This window comes from Saccostrea cucullata, unplaced genomic scaffold (genome assembly GCF_032062105.1).
Source record: "Saccostrea cucullata isolate Sc308-1 unplaced genomic scaffold, CSIRO_AGI_Scuc_v1 ctg38, whole genome shotgun sequence".
NCBI classification, from domain to species: domain Eukaryota; kingdom Metazoa; phylum Mollusca; class Bivalvia; order Ostreida; family Ostreidae; genus Saccostrea; species Saccostrea cuccullata.
Window position 1 is genome coordinate 188,936 of NW_026937075.1, and position 17,706 is coordinate 206,641.

The 17,706-nt window shown below is 36.2% G+C and overlaps 1 protein-coding gene across 1 annotated transcript; it reads left to right on the forward strand.

Moving 5' to 3' along the window:
- The first annotated feature begins 7,852 nt into the window (after window positions 1–7,852).
- On the forward strand, window positions 7,853–17,197 carry LOC134247215 (mediator of RNA polymerase II transcription subunit 12-like). The gene is given in 3 exon segments (XM_062729564.1): window positions 7,853–8,928; window positions 13,793–15,736; window positions 15,738–17,197. Coding segments are annotated over 3 exon segments (2,253 nt in total). The 5' UTR covers window positions 7,853–8,682; the 3' UTR covers window positions 15,801–17,197.
- Window positions 17,198–17,706: the final 509 nt, after the last annotated feature.

Here is a 17,706-nt window from a genome sequence, read left to right on the forward strand (position 1 = left end):
GACTGACCTAAGTCGATAAAAAAAAAGGGTACGGCACTCGGCTATTTGAAATGAAAGTTGCGGGTCCTTCGGATGAGACCTTAATAACCGAGACTCCATGTCACGGCAGACGTTGACACGATAAAGATCCCTCACTGCTCAATGGCCCTAAGAGCTGAGTAAAGGTCAAAATTTGAAGCCCTTCACCGGTATATGGTGCCGTGACGTCTCTATATGAGTGAAAAATTCTCGAATAGGACGTAAAACAACCTACAATCAATCAATCAATCAATCTTTATTGAGTTAACAATCCAGTCATTTATTCCATACCTGATCATCTTTGATTAAAGGAGTGTTTTATTTGTCGATATAATGAAATAGAGAGCTAGAACGATACAGCGAAACAAACCGCTCAGAAATCCCTAAAGCAACCCGCCTCCCCCGAGTTTCTTCGATTTAGATTTTTTTTTATTCAAGCTTTGATATGCAGTGCTGCGGGTGGTGTATGTTTAGCAAGAAATGGTAACGCTTCCAGGAACCTACATCTGGACTACTTTTGAAATTTAAATAGGGTCATAAATATTTAATGCTACTTCTAAAAGTTCGAGTGCGCTAGCACTGCCTAAGTGTTTAAGCTCGGTTGAGTCAAGTTTCATTATACATGGTGTTTTAAAATGGAGTAAGATTAAGTATACTTTCAGACTTTCGACAAACACGGTAATAATGTAAGCACCAACCTCTCCCTCACCCCACCCCTAAACTAAAAGAGATATATACGATGTATTTATATTCACATTGAAAGTATATAGAAATTTTTTTTTCGATTCAATATTTATCTTTAAAAAATTATGAATTTCGGGACGGAATTGGTTAAGAATAGCTAGGAGCAAATTTTATATATTACAGCAAGAAGGATGTGGAGATAACGAACAGTATTCAATCTCAAAGTCCATAAAACAATACAAAATTTGAGCAGAGCAAACACGTACCTCCGAAACATCAGAGGTGGGATCAGGGGCCATGGAGGAGTAAGCTTCCCCTGCTGAGTGCTGACCGGTCACACCCGCCGTGTTCTCCTCGTCACGCTGGGAAATAACGGGAAAATCCGCCGCCAACTCAGTGTATAAATAATGGACTAACAATTAGTATGAAAAACGTCAGTCAGCATTTGACTCAATGATAAATTGTATTTGCTGACAAGGTCATTGTATCGACCATAGAACTTACGAAATGATGACTTTAAACGAAAGACGGCTGATATTCTTGTTTCATCAGCTTGCTTGTCAATAATTTACCTCATTTTAGAAATTGTTCATACGTAGAGCAAGCTCTTGCGTATCGAATCAACTGAGATATATACACTCCGTATGCAGGTGATGAAGGTATATTGCTGCATAAGTAAGGGAAGTTGACGATAGAAAAGTTAAAGTCATCACGTTTATCATATAGCTTGGTTGTTAGATTACCATTCACGTCTTTTTCAAGTAAAATATCCAAGTATGAAACAGATGTATCTGACTCTGTGGTATCTTTTATCTCAAGCTCACCAGGATATATCGTATCGACGTAGGAATGGAAATTACCATTGTTAATTGACAAAACGTCGTCGATATATATCTAATTGTCGAGTTGAAGGCCACAGCAAGTGTTTCCTTCTTTTCACGCATAAGATTTTGCACAAATTCTGCTTCATATGAATATAAAAATAAGTCCGCTAATAACGAATCGCAATCGGTACCCATGGGAATTCCAATAGATTGTTGGAATACCTGGTCTCCAAAAATCACATAGATATTGTCAATCAGAAACTCAAGCATCTCTTTGATGTCAACTTCAGAGTACTTGTGTGTGCAATCAGAATGTGTTTTAACAAAATAATTTTGCAAATTTATGACCAATGACCAGGTCAGTAAATTTACAAGTTCTATTTTTATTAAAAAAGCAGCTGTCAATGATATCAAAAAGCCTGGACTTTAATTTATCGTGGGGAATGGTTGTATATAAAGTTGAAAAGTCGTAAGTTTTTACGCTGTTGATTTTGGTAAAATCTTGTGATTCAAATTGTCCAAAAGTTTCTGGAATTTTTGAGTATCCACATCTGATTCACACCCCTTCTTGAATATATTGTTGCACAGTACTCCTGAAGTTTTTCCTTCGCTACTGTCAATATCTTAGTGAGGAGTAACGAAAGAGGCTTGGTTGAACATTTACTGGAACCAGCAATGTATCTTTGTAAGGATTTTTATGAAGTTTCGGTATGTTTTAACCATTGTGACGTAATGACAGCCGAGTCTGTTCAGTTAGGACTGTGTCAGTGCATTCACTTTGAGTGATTATATAATATAACTATATATAATTATACGCTCATAACGAAAAGCCAGGGATGCACGATTATGCTTCATTATAAGCGTTATTCTTAATATCCTTAAGTTAACCATATTTTTTTAAACTCATGTCCGAGTCATGGGGGGGGGGATGAAAAATCCTTCACTATAAGCGTCGACTCATTATAAGCGTGTTCGCTATAACCGTGTTTTACTATATATGCATATATTTACTTCAAGGTCCTGTTAATCAAAATGGTAATGAAGCATCGAAGACCATTCAGAGTTAGGGTGAGGCCATCATATGGGTCACATTATTTCATGGGGATATAAAAGTCTGGACAATCTGATACAGAAATGCATTGCTAAAGATATTCAGTTTAGAGTTTATCCCATGTGTCTTTAGTTCAGAGTTTGTAGTTAACAGAATACAAGTTTGCAAATTGTGGTTTTATATGATTTTTTTTCGCATAGGATATTTTTTCCTTGTTAACAATTGATGTTTATTTTACTATATCTAGGTGCAGAGAGCATCCATTTGAACTGATTTTCATGTTTCTACTGAGGCGTATTCGTGCCACGTATTTTTATAGCTCATCTGAGCTAAAACTCAAGTGAGCTTTTCTGATCACCAGTTGTGCATCTGTCGGTTCGTCTGTCCGTCCGTCCATCCAACTGTAAACTTTTCACATTTTCAACTTCTTCTCAAGAACCAGTGGGGCAATTTTAACCAAACTTTGTACAAAGCATCCTTGGGAAAGAGAGAGTTTAAATTCTTAAAATGAAGGGCCAAGTTCCCTTGCAAGGGGGAGATAATCAAGAAAAGACAAGAATAGGGAAGGGTCATTAAAAATTCTTCTCAAGAACCACTGAGTTAGAAAAGCTGAAAAGTATGTGGAAGCATCCTGGGGTAGTTTAGATTCTAAATTATTCAAATAATGACCCCAGGGTTAGGGTGGGGCCACAATAGGGAATCCAATTTTTGCATTGAAATATGTAGGAAAAATCTTCTAAAGAACCAGTGGGTCAGAAAAGCTGAAACTTATGTGAGGGCATTCTTGGGTAGTGTAGATTCTAAATTGTCCAAATCATGATCCTTGGGGTATAATGGGGTCGCGCTAGATATTACAGGGGGTGGGGGTGGGGGGTTCTGGTAAAGAACAACAAAATATAAAACTACAACCTGCATTATGGATATGTTTAACATTATAACTTCTTAATTAACCCAATAGACTCTCGGTGTAATTATGATGATCAAATACGTTTACTGTGAAAATAAGAAAATAATTTTGCAAAGTATATTTTATTGGAACTTCTGCTTCCTTTAAATACCTCTCCTGTAATAATTAGCCTTACACTTTGTCCCGAAATTTATATATTTCTCGCCTTCCTGATGAATTTTCCTAGCTTCAGTAAGTTTCCTGTTTTTAGCTCACCTACTAGGGCGGGGCCTTAACGGATGTGAGGGGGGGGGGGACGCAGGGGGTCAAAGTTTTATATAGGAATATATGGGGAAAATTCTTTTCAAAATATTTTTCTCAAGATCAGCAAAGTCATGATTAGTCATGTTGATATGAAGTGAATAAAGTGAAATGATATGGAGCCATTCTAAAGAAGTATAAATTCAAGTTTGGTCAATTCCTGGGGGAAGCGGGAGCCACAATGGATCCGGAGTACTAGTATTTAAGTTTTTACATACTAGTATGCTGTGTATGGGAAGTAGTTAACATACATTATAATATAAAGGAATGTGATACCAGATATCGGAATATAGGGGCATGGCAGCTAGTATAATTCTCAGTAAGGCGTGGTATTCTCGACATTAGATAATTAGAATTTGAAATTTACATGAAGCTTTCATTCACTGTTGAAATATACATGGGATAGAAATTCTGGTGAGTGTCAACGAGTGTAGAAAATATTCAATAACAGTGTCTCGTACGGCAAAGAGGTGGGGCTTAAGTCGTCTCATCGTTGTCAAAATCAATCTAGTTAGAAGTGTATGCCAGGGCATCAACAATAGTGGGAAACATGGGATAATTTGCAAAACGGGCGAAGCCCGTTATGCTAAAATTATCCCATGTTTCCCAGTATTGTTGATGTCCCTGGCATATACTCATCTAACTAGACAGTGATTCCTTATATTTTCATTTCATTGTGAAATAAAATGGTAGATTTAGACTTTAAAAATGTAGACATAGACTTAAATTACACGCGGACTTCCATGCCAATCTCAATAGTCCTCGCCCAATGACGTCAAACACCTAGGCAGCCGCACGAGATTTACATGCACATTTTGCCTCCTTAGCGTTAGACACAGAGTCAGATGGCGCACGAGATTTGCATGCATTTTAGGCCTCCTTAGCTCCTGAACTATCGACCTGCCTAATTTACATTCCGGCAAAATTATCAAGAGATAAACTCCGACAACTTTCAAAGAGTTATCGCTGAGAAAAAAATTAGAAATGGAAATATTAATTTCTTAACCAGTGAGAATCGATTCGCTATTTGACAGACGCTAACTACGTAGTGCCGAGAATGTCATGCCTTACTGAAAGTCCAAGGTTAACTGAGAATTGTACTAAATTTTGAGTAACTTTGTTCAGTTACCGTGTCTCAGAGGGTCTGTGGGGGAGGGGGCATCATATCCTACGGGAAAACGTATGAACAGACTCGATCAATCAGCGGAAGTGAATCAAATAAATACCAATATTTGATTATTGCTGATGCAAGCAACATGATAGTAGAATGTTATATTGATTATAAACGAAAAAAAGTTCTCTATTCAAAACAGCTGGATCTTATTGCAGAATGTCAGTGATCGCAGAAATTTATGTAAAACAGTTTACTCATCATTTTGTTTATTTGAAGTGAAACTTATAAAAAAATAATGGTGCGTTGTACAGCTTGTTTAGCCGTGTTTACAGGACACAGGTGTTTAAAACTGGTGTAAATCACTGGCGTGAGATAGATGTAAATACACAGGATATAGGCTTTAATTGTGACAATCTGTTGGTTTATTATTTCTTAATAATTAAGTGCAGGTTGTATAGAATGTGACGATCGTCACGAAGTATTGATAATTTTATTAAACTTGTTTGGATCAAGTTGATACGGTATAATGGAGAAGTTAAAAAAGAATGCACTTTAAATTCGTGCACTGAACAGAAATTTTGTCCGTAGCTAGAAGCATATATATTTTTTTTAAATACAGTACTGACCCCGTGATTTTTAAAGAGTGCACTGCATTTTACACATTAAGATAAGGGATACAGAGAACCTTTAAAGATCAATAGCTGCAATATTTAAGAAAGAGGGTTTTCCGACTTTGCTGAAATCGATTTTCGGAAAAATGTCAAAATAATATACAGAAAATTGTGCTTTTTTCAAACTTGAAAAAAAAATTATTATTCTTTTGAAAATGCCATAACTGACAAATTTCAAACATAATACAACACACTGAGTAAGAATAGAAGGAAAGGAGTCGAGATGGACATCACGGATAATTTAATTTGGCACTATACCTTTATCTGATTGGTCGAGGCAAAATATTTCCGAAGCATATGTTTTTCAACATTTGTCACGTAATAAAAAATATGTAAAAGGTTTTGTTTTGTTTCCACCATTAATTAACTTGTCATAAGAAAGGAAATAGACACATTCGGAGACATTTGCCGAAAAGTTTATCAGTCTTTGCGATACCTTTTAACTGAAACAACATACATGTATGTAGTTTAAAAACACGTTGACTTCTAAGCAGTCCATTCACATGTGCTGATTGGTCAGTATGCATATACGTGTACATGTATATATCACTATAATAGAAAATCTTACCTACATGTATTTCAATTTTTATGCACTATAAATATTAACTATAAACGACAAAATACTATATTTACAAACTTTTCGGGGGGGGGGGGGGGGTTAACTAATATTCCTAGTGCGCGCGAAGCAAATACACGTCAGAAACTTGAAGGATGGATCCTTCATTTTACAGGTTTTCAATTTTAAACTAGAAAAACAAATACAATTCATAAACAATTAGAATATCTTACTTATCTTTTCGAAGAAAAGGGGAGGGTAGATTTGTAGATTTTTCACATCAGGTACGTTTGAAAATAAATAGATAAATTAACCAACAAATAAAATCGATAAATCACAAAGTAATTAAACAAATAAAATGAAATACATTTGTATAAAGAAAATTTTTATACAGCGTTTCACGGATAATTTAAATATAATTTTTGCCATATATAAAAATTTCATTATGTGCAAAATAGATGGTATGATAGCAAAATAACGAATTAGGGTAGGGGAAAATGGAATTCATGGCATGTGTATATTTACTAGTACTGTAATGGTGTATTAACTTGTGAAATCTTAGTGCACTGCAATCTTTTAAATAAGTATAAGGTACATGGAACAAACAAAGATGATCAAAAAGAAATTGTCTATGGGATGTTGACTATATATGTATGGTACTTAAAATGTATGTAGCGATCCGGGGACTTGACTGAATTTTAGGGATATTTTTACATGACGTTTGTTATGTTTGTGTTGAGAAAATGAGGGAGGTGTATGTCGAAAGCAAGTAAGAATAGTAGATAGATTCTTGTAACCTTAGAATCTACATGGTCAGCCACGTATTATCCTATCATTGCTTTCAGCATTTCTCTAGCTTCGGTTACAACGCATTTGAACTTGATGAATTACTAAGAGTTCCATCGCAGGTGCCCCCCCCATGTCTCCACGAATTGTCATTTGCTTTTAAGTTAGAAAACCCACTAAATAAGGATCCACCCCTCAAAGTCGAGTAAATCTTGGGGGTGGGGGGATCATCAATGATTATGTAAATTACAGTCTTTTACTGAGTTTATTGAACGAGTTTTCTTGGCATGAAGGGGCACAACCGTAAACAATGTATGAATTTAAAAATATACTCATTAATTGCCGGTATAATATTGGTATGCATAACTTGTCAAATTGGGGGGGGTGGTTTCGGATATTTCAATAACACTAATTTAACGCCTAATCATGTTTAAATCATAAATTTATATGAGTGTGAATTTTCATAAATTTGAAATATATGTTACTTTATCTTTGAATTAAAACCATGTTTCCTGAATCATAAAAGTTCATGCACCAAAGCCATTCTGCCTGCTACCTTTCATGTTGGAAGATTAAAATGGTGTGTTCAACCGCAGTCTTCTGTACCGGGTTATTTTGGAATTTTATTACTTGTACTTTTTCAAATGTCCTTTAAAATTTTTGAGAAATTAAATTGTATCTAAATTAACTTTTAAGGGGATTGTCAGTATTGGAATTTTTTTTATTAATATTTTTTTTCATTTAAAAGGTGAGTACTCCGCGTTGATCATCATACAGTTATTTTAAGGAGTCGCAAAATGTGTCAGAGGGAAGTGGGATACGAGTACACATGTATAGCAAGAGTGATGTTTCCGAAAACATGTAACTAACTAAAGGAAGTAAACAATTCATACCGAGTTCAAAAAATTCATTTAATTTTTCTTGTTCCGTTCTTTTTAATTTCTGTGAATTGGGCCCTTAAAGATGGAATATTGGATTTCCGACGTCTTTGTTATTTTTAAAAAGTTGCGGATTTCTCAGTAACTGGATTGTTTAAATCTTATAATCAACCGATACTTTGTTTCTTTCAAAAGATTTGTTGATTTTTGTAACACCGCTAGTGATTTGGATGAATTTTTAAATCCAACTTGAGCTGAACAATGACGCGCTGAAGTCATTCAATACCTTTCTATTATCCGCGATATCCCTTTTTACCTTGCAATATACTAATCACTGATCCGTGACCACAGCCGATCTTTCATGCGTCATAATAAGTAAATAAAAGCCCACCTACTAACGATTAACTCATAAAGTATTAAGACAAAGACTTTTTATCGTGGGATAAATAAATTGTTCTAATTTCTGCATTTACAACGAAAATCAAAACGCTTAAAATGTGAAACGCTAGCCGCGTGACCTGTCTGATAGCGAGTTAGTCAATGGTTTGCCGACCGAGGCTGTTCCCCCTGATAAGTTACAATGGATTAGCCCTAAGTAGAAAAAGCGTATCATAAATACAACTTATTTCAACACATTTAGGATCATTTGCACTTGATTGGAAAGGGGAAGTGAGGTAGATTTGTTTATTGATGAGATGTCCAAAGATGTGATCGGAACAGTTTCCGGGAACCCTGAAAACACCAGAGACAACACACCACGCACATTGTTTTGTTCTGTGATCGGCGCACGGATCTGTGATTTCAATAATGGGAGACGTTGCATAGCGTTCTGATGCTGCGAATGTTTATGAGACAAAGTTGTCTCAGTTTATCCCAAGTTTGGAAAGGATAGCATGGGTGATTTTCCTTCTTCTAAAAAACGAGATGTTTTTAATCGGTTAAGACGTCGTTTTGAAGAATACAGACGCCATCACAACACTTCCAATACCTATTACGACAATACAATTAATAATATTTACGAGCATCAGTCGCTCGAGACTCTGAACCATCGGCAAAGGTGGCTGGACTCTAAGGCAAAGAAAGCGTCCAAGCAATCCAAGGCCAGCCGGGAGTCAGCGGGGAGTCAGACAAATCTAATTGTAAGTATGTGCATATTTCACAGGTACAAGGGATTGTCCGAAGATAAGGAAAGATGTGTCCTGAGGCATAAGGCCTACACACAGTCATTAAGTTACACTGGGGTCAGTAGTGTGTTAAGTGTAGGCTTCACCCCCAGACAAAAAATATATACTTCAGCAGTAGAAGACGGAAGTGATTAATTTCAAGAATATGCACACACCATTGTTTGTTTTAGTGTAACTGTTATCGAGAACAGCGATTTTCCTGCCTTGCATTGGAATGGGTCCTACGGCTAATGACAATTTCTCAGATCCGCACCCGGCTCCAGCTACAAGTGTAAGCAGTGGTTTAAAAGTCAGAAATTGATCAGTTATTCAGTAAGGTTTATTTTGATCTGTTCAGGCAGAGGTTTGTTTGTCCAGTTTTAATTGACAAGGGTCAGTCAGTGAATTTGTAATATAAAAGTAATTTTAACTAGTTTGAACAAGTGCTTGCGGAAATCACACTTAAAATTTGTTGGATTTTTTTTCTTCAATTAGGGGTTCCTCAGTGCAAGAACTCTGGAGACATTTCAAACACTCAAATTATAATTGACCTAAATTTTGAGATATTAATTAATTGATGTCATTTAATCAGGCCCTTTGTTTTGTTGAATGCTCAAGGGTAATTTAATTACCATACACCAATTCTTGTAATGTAAAATCATCTTTTGTACCCAAAGCTATTGTGTATTGCCTGTAAAGCGTAGAGCATGTATACCAATTACATTTGGTGGATGTTTGACAATTTATGAGAGCATTGTCTGGTATAGACAATAGGACAGAAGAGCTTACTGATTCTGTGTGAATATAGGTACAGCACTGTAATGGAGGCATAGAGAAACTTCCCACAACCTATTGTCAGGTCATAGTGCATGTTAAATGCTCTAAAAAAAAGTTTAAATTGGTACAATAACCATTTTAACAGTAATTTTTGAGGGAATTTGAAATAAAAATGCACAGCATTATAATCAGAAAATGGACTATCATTTTTTATATTTTTGCTGAATCCACATATACTGTTCAATTGTTTGTATTTATAAGTGAAGAAAAACTACATTGATAAATGATAGAATTATACAGTCTAATAGAGCTGTTGGGAAGAGCTAAGTACACTTCATGCATAAATAAAGTGTCTTGTCTATAAACCAGTTAATCAACTGTCACCCTCTGTCCATTTTAAAACGTTAATATATAAAAGAAGAAACTTGTGTCTTCATAAGCTGCAGTAAAAATTCTTGTCTTCTTATTTTCTAATTTAAACTTTTAATAAATTGAGCTTTTATATCAATGAATACTTTTTTGGATGAGAAGTTGGAAGATAATGATGCAAGGCATGATGAAATGATAGGTAAATTTTTGTAAAAATGCTCTATTTTGAATAGAATTGTCACCATGCTTCCAATCAATATCATCTCAGTTTTACAGTTTCCACCCCCCCCCCCCCCCCCAATTTTACAAGATCAAGTAAGACTTTTAGCAATCCTTGCTTTTTACAAAAAAGGAAGTAGTTATAATGATGACCGTGCAAAGATTTAAATATTTGAATACTTGGATATGATTTGTAATGAAATGCTTTATTATTTAATATATTTGAGGTTTGTTTAATCAGTGGTATATGATAATGCAACAGGTGTCCCAGGTCATCATTAAAATATTTTTGTTTGATCAACTCGGACCCACATTTTTCAAGGTGGGTAGGTAGTAAACTTTTTTTCCCCCAAAAATTAAATAACTTACTGTTAATCATAAAAAAAAAAAAAACCCACAGATTTAGAAATTAATTGATGTTTCAGTATAAAACAGACTGTAGACAGATTTAATATTAAATTGTTGTAAAAAAAAATTCCATCTTAAAATCCACATTAAGAAATGATTAAATCTTAACTTTAAAAATAATTCAGAAAAAATGTATTTCCCTAGAAGCCCCCTCCCCCTAAAAAAAACAACAACAACGTATAATATATGTATAAAGAATGAAAGAAATGATTAGGTACTGGTACTGGTAGGGGCAATTTTGATAGGTCCGAGTATATCAAACAATTTTTTTTTGACCCCATGTATGCCATACTTCTGGGGACACTGATTAATTGTTGAAATAAAGAAATGGCAGTTTTGCTTTGGAGGTATTACTTACGTGTAAAAAAAGAAAAAAAAAGCATGATGTACAAATCAGCCATGCTTTTGAAAACAGAGAAACAAGTTGGGTTTATCATTTTGGCAAAATAAGCAAGATAAACGGCACAAGCAGCTCGGGATTTTAATTACCAAGATAAACTTAGTTGTCTTCAATATCATATCACCAATTAAGAGTGGAGAGCAGTGAGCTGCTTTCTCCCGCAGCATGTCGAGATTCTGATGACCTCTGCTGGCTTATCAAGTACAAATATGTGGCCAGGGATTGCACAAGGGCTCACAAACAACTCAGATTCAGAATGTTTCCTAGACCTAATGATTTTTCTAGGAGACCTGAAAAATGAAATGGTGCAACATTTAGTTTATTGCCCTAAAATGAAATTCTAAAATGATTGCATATGACAGTTATTGTAATGAAGAGTGAAATTTGGCATACAAATAACAAAAATTTAAGAACTTGGTTGCTTGTTCTAAATTTTATTGAATATGACAAATACTGCATGCTATTGCAAACAAATATAACAGCATATGTGTAAATTTTTAAAACAAATTAAAAAGCAAATATGACAGTATACAATGCATTTTATCATAGGTTGTTGTTACACCTGTCAGTCGACTATTATGTAAGGTGTCTGACCAGTAACTGGTCACTGTTATTAGAGAGGTCACTAGTCTGTCCTTGAGGTCACATCATACTGTGTCTGATATTGTGGTCAGTCCACACCACCAAGTGTTCCTATCTCCTGTCAAGTCACCTATAGTAAACACATTTAGCTACCATTGATACACAATTCATTCTCTTAGCTATATAATTTTTTAAGGGAAGTCCAAAAAAAAGAAGAAGAATTTGCTAAAACAATGCATTCTTTCTTAATGTGTTTCAAAATCTCGTTTAGTATACATTTGTTTTTTTAATTAATTTTCAGAATCACTAGACCAATTTTAATCAATCTTGGTAAATAAATGAAACTTATTGAAATGAGGACCACATTCCTTTGCAAAGCAGAGACAAATAAAATAGCGGAAGTCAAGATGAAGTCACTTTTAACATGGACTTCTTTAAACGTCAGGGATAGAAATAAGTGGGTTTTGAGGGCTTCCTTGTGAGATGTAGATTTAATTTAGTTTAAAAAGGAATGATTCACAGACTGATGAAGAAAGGTGAAGGTCAATCCCCTAATGTGTTGTTTTATAAGAATTTATGTCTAAAGGGTGAAAAGTTTTAAATCTCATCAAAATATCCACCTGTAGTTAACATTCATGTTCAACTCTTTTACAGATGCCTAGAATTAGTATGCAAAAAGGTCTCAAGTAATTGTAATACAATGTTTTAACCAAAAAAAGAAAGACTTTTTCAAAGAACTTTTCTTGGATACAAGATGTGGTTTGATAAATGCAAGCAAATGTATATATATATTTGTCATTATGGAAAGCCTTTTAAAGGCATGTTTTCTTGAATCATCAAATTAATAGTACCACCCCTCCCCCTTTATGTTGTACTTCTGCAATATACATGTATCTTTTGTAGAGTTTCCCAAACCTTTTTTTTGTTTATATTTTGATAATACTTGCATTTTTGTTAGTTTTGCCATAATAATATACTTTTAAGTCCCTCATCCGTACACTGCAAACTAAGAGTTCTAATGCATGGTATTTTGATCTGCTCTTAGGTCTAACATAAAATTAATTGAACTCTACTGTGCATTTCTCCATTTGTAATAAATTCAGCATACATCTATTTAATTAATCACATCATTTGCATATATTTTTCTACTTTAGATAAGCCATAGTGATTTTTATCATCATGAATTTGTTGTATTTGAACATAAAGAATGTGAAAAGCCAAAACACTAAACTGTCTAAATTCGAAAATCCGAAAATCGTAATTCCGGGGGGGGGGATTGGAATTTGGGATTGTGTGTTGGACCTTTCTCATACTTTTTGCTTTACATTTTTCTAAATCCTGGTATTTGATGTGCTCGACCTTACAGGAAAACGAGGAGGGGGAGGGGACAACCAGCATCAAAATGAAATTTTAGTGTTGCAAACGACTATAACCAGGAAAAAGTTGTCTAAGCCCCCCTCCCGTACTTAGGAACTGCAGTGTACCGCCTCCAATGTGTTTCACGCTAACAAAGATGTACACGACGCAGGTGCCCTAAATGCACTGTAAAACAGAAACTTTTGGAGAACTAGTGACACAGCCCTGACAGGTATATTAGCAGATTTCTCCCTCGATAGCTGACCCACGATTTCTGAGACCTGATATTATTGACAAATATAGTCAGCAACAGTTGCCTACTCATTTTCCTAACTTTGGATATCTAGGATGATAATATTCACATGAGTTGTGCTATATGTAACGACTTAGACAAAAATATTTTTCTAGAAATTCTTAATGAACTTGACATAAATCAAAAAACATCTTTGACAATGTTGTCAGAATAGCATGTGAACAATTTCCACGACCTACATTTACGAAGATAATAGTCCGTTTCCTCTCCTCGCGATAAGTTATTTAAATATTATTCAAATATATGTATATTTAAAAGTAAGGCAATAAATTATTGTATGAAAAAGATTATTAAATCAATTGAATTGCAGAGCCTTAAGTATAGAACTGAGCAACTCGGTTTAATTTATGTAGAGATGCACAAATGTATGGCCGCTAGTGATTGTAACTAATATAATGTATCTTTCTCTTTCATAGCCTCGCTTGAAGAGAAGACTCGACGTAAACCAAGGCGACGGATCGACGACAGACGGCGCCGACACAGAGGGATCATCGGCAAAGCAGGCAAACAACGGCACCACAAGCGAAATCAACTTCTCTGTGCGGATCGAACAGCAGGATAACAACGTAAAACTTGACGTTCACGCTACCGTCGGTTCTAAAGGGGAGTCTAGTGTCGAAACCACCGCTAATGTCAAGTGCGAGCAAAAACAAAGCCCCGATGACTGTAGCAATGAGAACGAGAATCTTAGTCCGTCTGATAACATAAGTATTAACGACGAGGACATTGACTTTATTCTGAGGTCCATGGTGGAAAATAACCAGGACGAGAATTTGTTAGAGGAGATTAACAAGTTTGAGAAAATTTGTCAAAGTAAATTTTCGGATGACAGTAATAATAGTAATGACACAAAAATGTACCCTTTAATGAAGTCTCCGGGACTTCCTACTAAGATCGAATCGAACTCGCCGATTTTCAATGGGAATCCAAAGTATCCCGTTAACTCGCCGCACCTACAAAACTTCAGTAGAGCGCCCTCGACAAGCATGTCAGAGGGCACTCTGCCGGCTGCAGAGACATTGAAACAGTTAGCAGCCAACCACCAAAACCAAAGCACAGGCTCGGGCCCTTACCCACCATATCCTGGCCACCAGATTTCTCCCGATACTGGCCAATTTCCACCAAATTCCGGATATCCTCCAAATTATGACCCACCCACCCCTTCTCATTACAATCCAAACCAAGGACCTTATATGAATAATATGCATGGGCATGTTCCGTTTAACCAGTCAAAATCGGAAGCAGGTTTAACATATAATGGAACCAAACCACTCACTCATTATCAGCCAAGTGTTCCCGTTTCTGTGCAACAAACGCAACCCCAGTCGTCGTTGCAACAACTTCAAAATCAAGTCCAATCACATTTCAGCCAATCTCCTCAGATGGAAATCACGCAGACACAGCATGTGCAAGTGACAGACGGGGCCAGCCGAATGCAAATGTCTCAGACCCAGCAGGTCCATATGAGACAGCCACCGCAGCAAATGTCGATATCACAGCAGCAGTCATTCAGTGTGCCGGGAGCTAACATGGGACCAAACAGTCAAAACTCTCAATACATGAATGAACAAATGAAAATGCAGATGATGCAAGAAAAAATGCGTCGTGATCGGCAAGCTAAAGCTCGTTCACTCTTAGAAAGCCAAAGGCAGCAGCAGCAACAGTATATGAATCGTCCCCCACCAGAATACAAAATGCAGCAATCCGCACCTGAAGGGTATCCAGGAGCAGACATGGGCCCCAATCCACTTCAGACCATGCAAAACATGGTCAACCAAACCAATACCATGCCATCTGCACAGTACAGTCATATCAAATCTGAAAGTGCTAGTGTACAAATGCCGAATGGAATGATGCAGTCACATCAGGTAACTGCAATGCAGCAAAGAGTTGGTAGTGGCCACATGCCTGATATGCCACAAGGCAATCAACCTTATCCGATCCAGCGACAACAGTCGTATCCGGGTGCCCATCCCCATCCGCTACGTCCCCAGAGACACCCGCCCGAGTCCACCTTCACAAGTTCTATCATGCGTAATCAACGACCCCCAAACGTCAACGTAGGTCCAGATGGCCTAAATATCTCCCAGCCCCGAGGTGAGTGGCCAAGACCAATGATGAATCAACAGATGTCAAGACAACCGATGTCGTCTGGCATGCCGCAAATGAGTGCCCAAGTTGGAATGATGCAATATCAGTATGCAAATCAAAATGGTATGGGAGGGTCTAGTATGCCAGGTATGCAGGGACCACCAGCACGGCCCATGCAAATGGGTTCTATGCAATCACAACCAATGATGCCACAATCTCACCCAATGATGATGCATCAAAGCATGCAAATGTCACAAAGAATGGCAATGCGAACGGGACATATGGACTCGACTAATCAAATACCGAATGGATCAAATCATGAGGACATTATAAACCTACTAGATAGTGCTGGACCTAATAACAATCCGGAACTTTTGGATACAATGACTGTACAAAACTCCGATCCCAGTAATGATGCCGCGTGGCTGGACGAGATTCTTGGCGGGAAATGATTGTCAGAAGACAAGCGTTGATTTATCGAGATAATTGAAGATGCATCGATTTCCTCTTTAGATATGAAATTGAAATGATTCTAGATGCAGCTTGATGCAAGTGATATTTACATAATCGATAGGATGAAACAGAGATCTGTACGGCGCTCTGTCCTGTAGTGTTAAGCACTGTAATGATTTTGAATGACATCAATATTTGTGATGATGGGATATTGGACCAGTAGCCAGACAGAAGTCTCGGCACCCCGAGGTTTCCGGCGCATCCTAACTCTGTGAAGGAAATGCCGAGTGTATATTTAACTCAAGTGCTTGTATTCATTAGATCTGTTACTTGTTTTCATTTTAAAAAAATCTACCTCCAGGACTATGACCATTTCTGTATCTAAAACAACCTTATTTTATTTTATCTTTTTATAACTTGTGCATTTTTAGAAATTTTCGATGAGCCAGATGTCCCCGAAATGTAAATGACACATTTAATTAAGGTTTTGTTTGGAAATAATTGAATGGATCAGTATTGACTATTTTGCATTGATTTTTTGTTTTCATCAATTCTCTTTTTGTTGGGACCTATCCCATGATTCTTGTGTAATAATATTATTATTATATATGTTACTTTGGTTAAATCGAAACTAGTAGTTGTAGCGTTTAGCTTTTCTTTCTCTACATTATATAGTTAGTATTGCATGTTGCCATTATTTTGTTTACCCCCTCTCGTTGACCTCACGACATATGGCAAGAAAACTTAAACATGGCGGACACTTGTCCCACCCGTTTTTAAGCGAATAACATCGTAAAAATCGGACTAATTGAAGTATGTGTGACAGTGAGAAATTGAAATGAGATATTTAAGCGTTAAGCAATGGGGAACACATTGACCCAATAGCTTTCTATTTATTGTCTTTCTCCATTATGAGCCGAAGGCTGAAGGCGCCGAATCTCGGCTCTTTTGTAAAGAGATAACAGGAGCCATGGTCTCTTCTCGCATCATTTTGTATTAGCATTTCAGTCGATGCCCGACAGTTGAAATTTATTGCAATTAATTTATTCCCAGAGATTTGCTGAATATTCTTGACACATTCACATTTAATTAAAGAATTCTCCAGCGACTTGACATCACACATGACATCGAGACAAATCAAAAATGTATTTTTTTTTTTTTTACTTTTGATGTTTTATTGCCCTCTAATCTGACGAAAATCAAGTTATATTATGTAAGGTATTTTTTCATATCGATTGTTTACAATGTTTTTATTGAATAAATCTATTTTAAAATTATACATATATTGTATTTCTTTTTCCAGGCCAATGATGTATTGGTAAATTTTTAATAGTATCATTTGATCGTTTTGAGAAAAAAAAATTGTCATCAATTTATTCAAAGTAAACCTTCATCATTTTACGTAAACTACACCTTGGAGCAGAGAAGCTAGGGATCAATCGCTAAAGGTTGCACAATGTTACGAAGCGCCTTTTATATGAATGTGGAAGGCAGCTCATTAAGTAGCCAGATTTCGAAAAAAAAAATATACTAAAGAGGCAGATGCACTAGCTGCATTATGAAAATATTTCAACTTTCTTCTTGAGATGTTTTTTTTCTCTCTGTAACAGAGACGTTAACTCGTGACGAACACGTGACTACCGAATACGAAAGAGAACTTGGCATTGCTCTTATCTACTGTTTGTTGATAAACGGTAACGCTGAATTCGACAGACCTCTTTCACCGATGTTATCACAAAATCTTCTAATCTGTAAAAAAAAATTCAAATGTTAGTGTAATTGATAT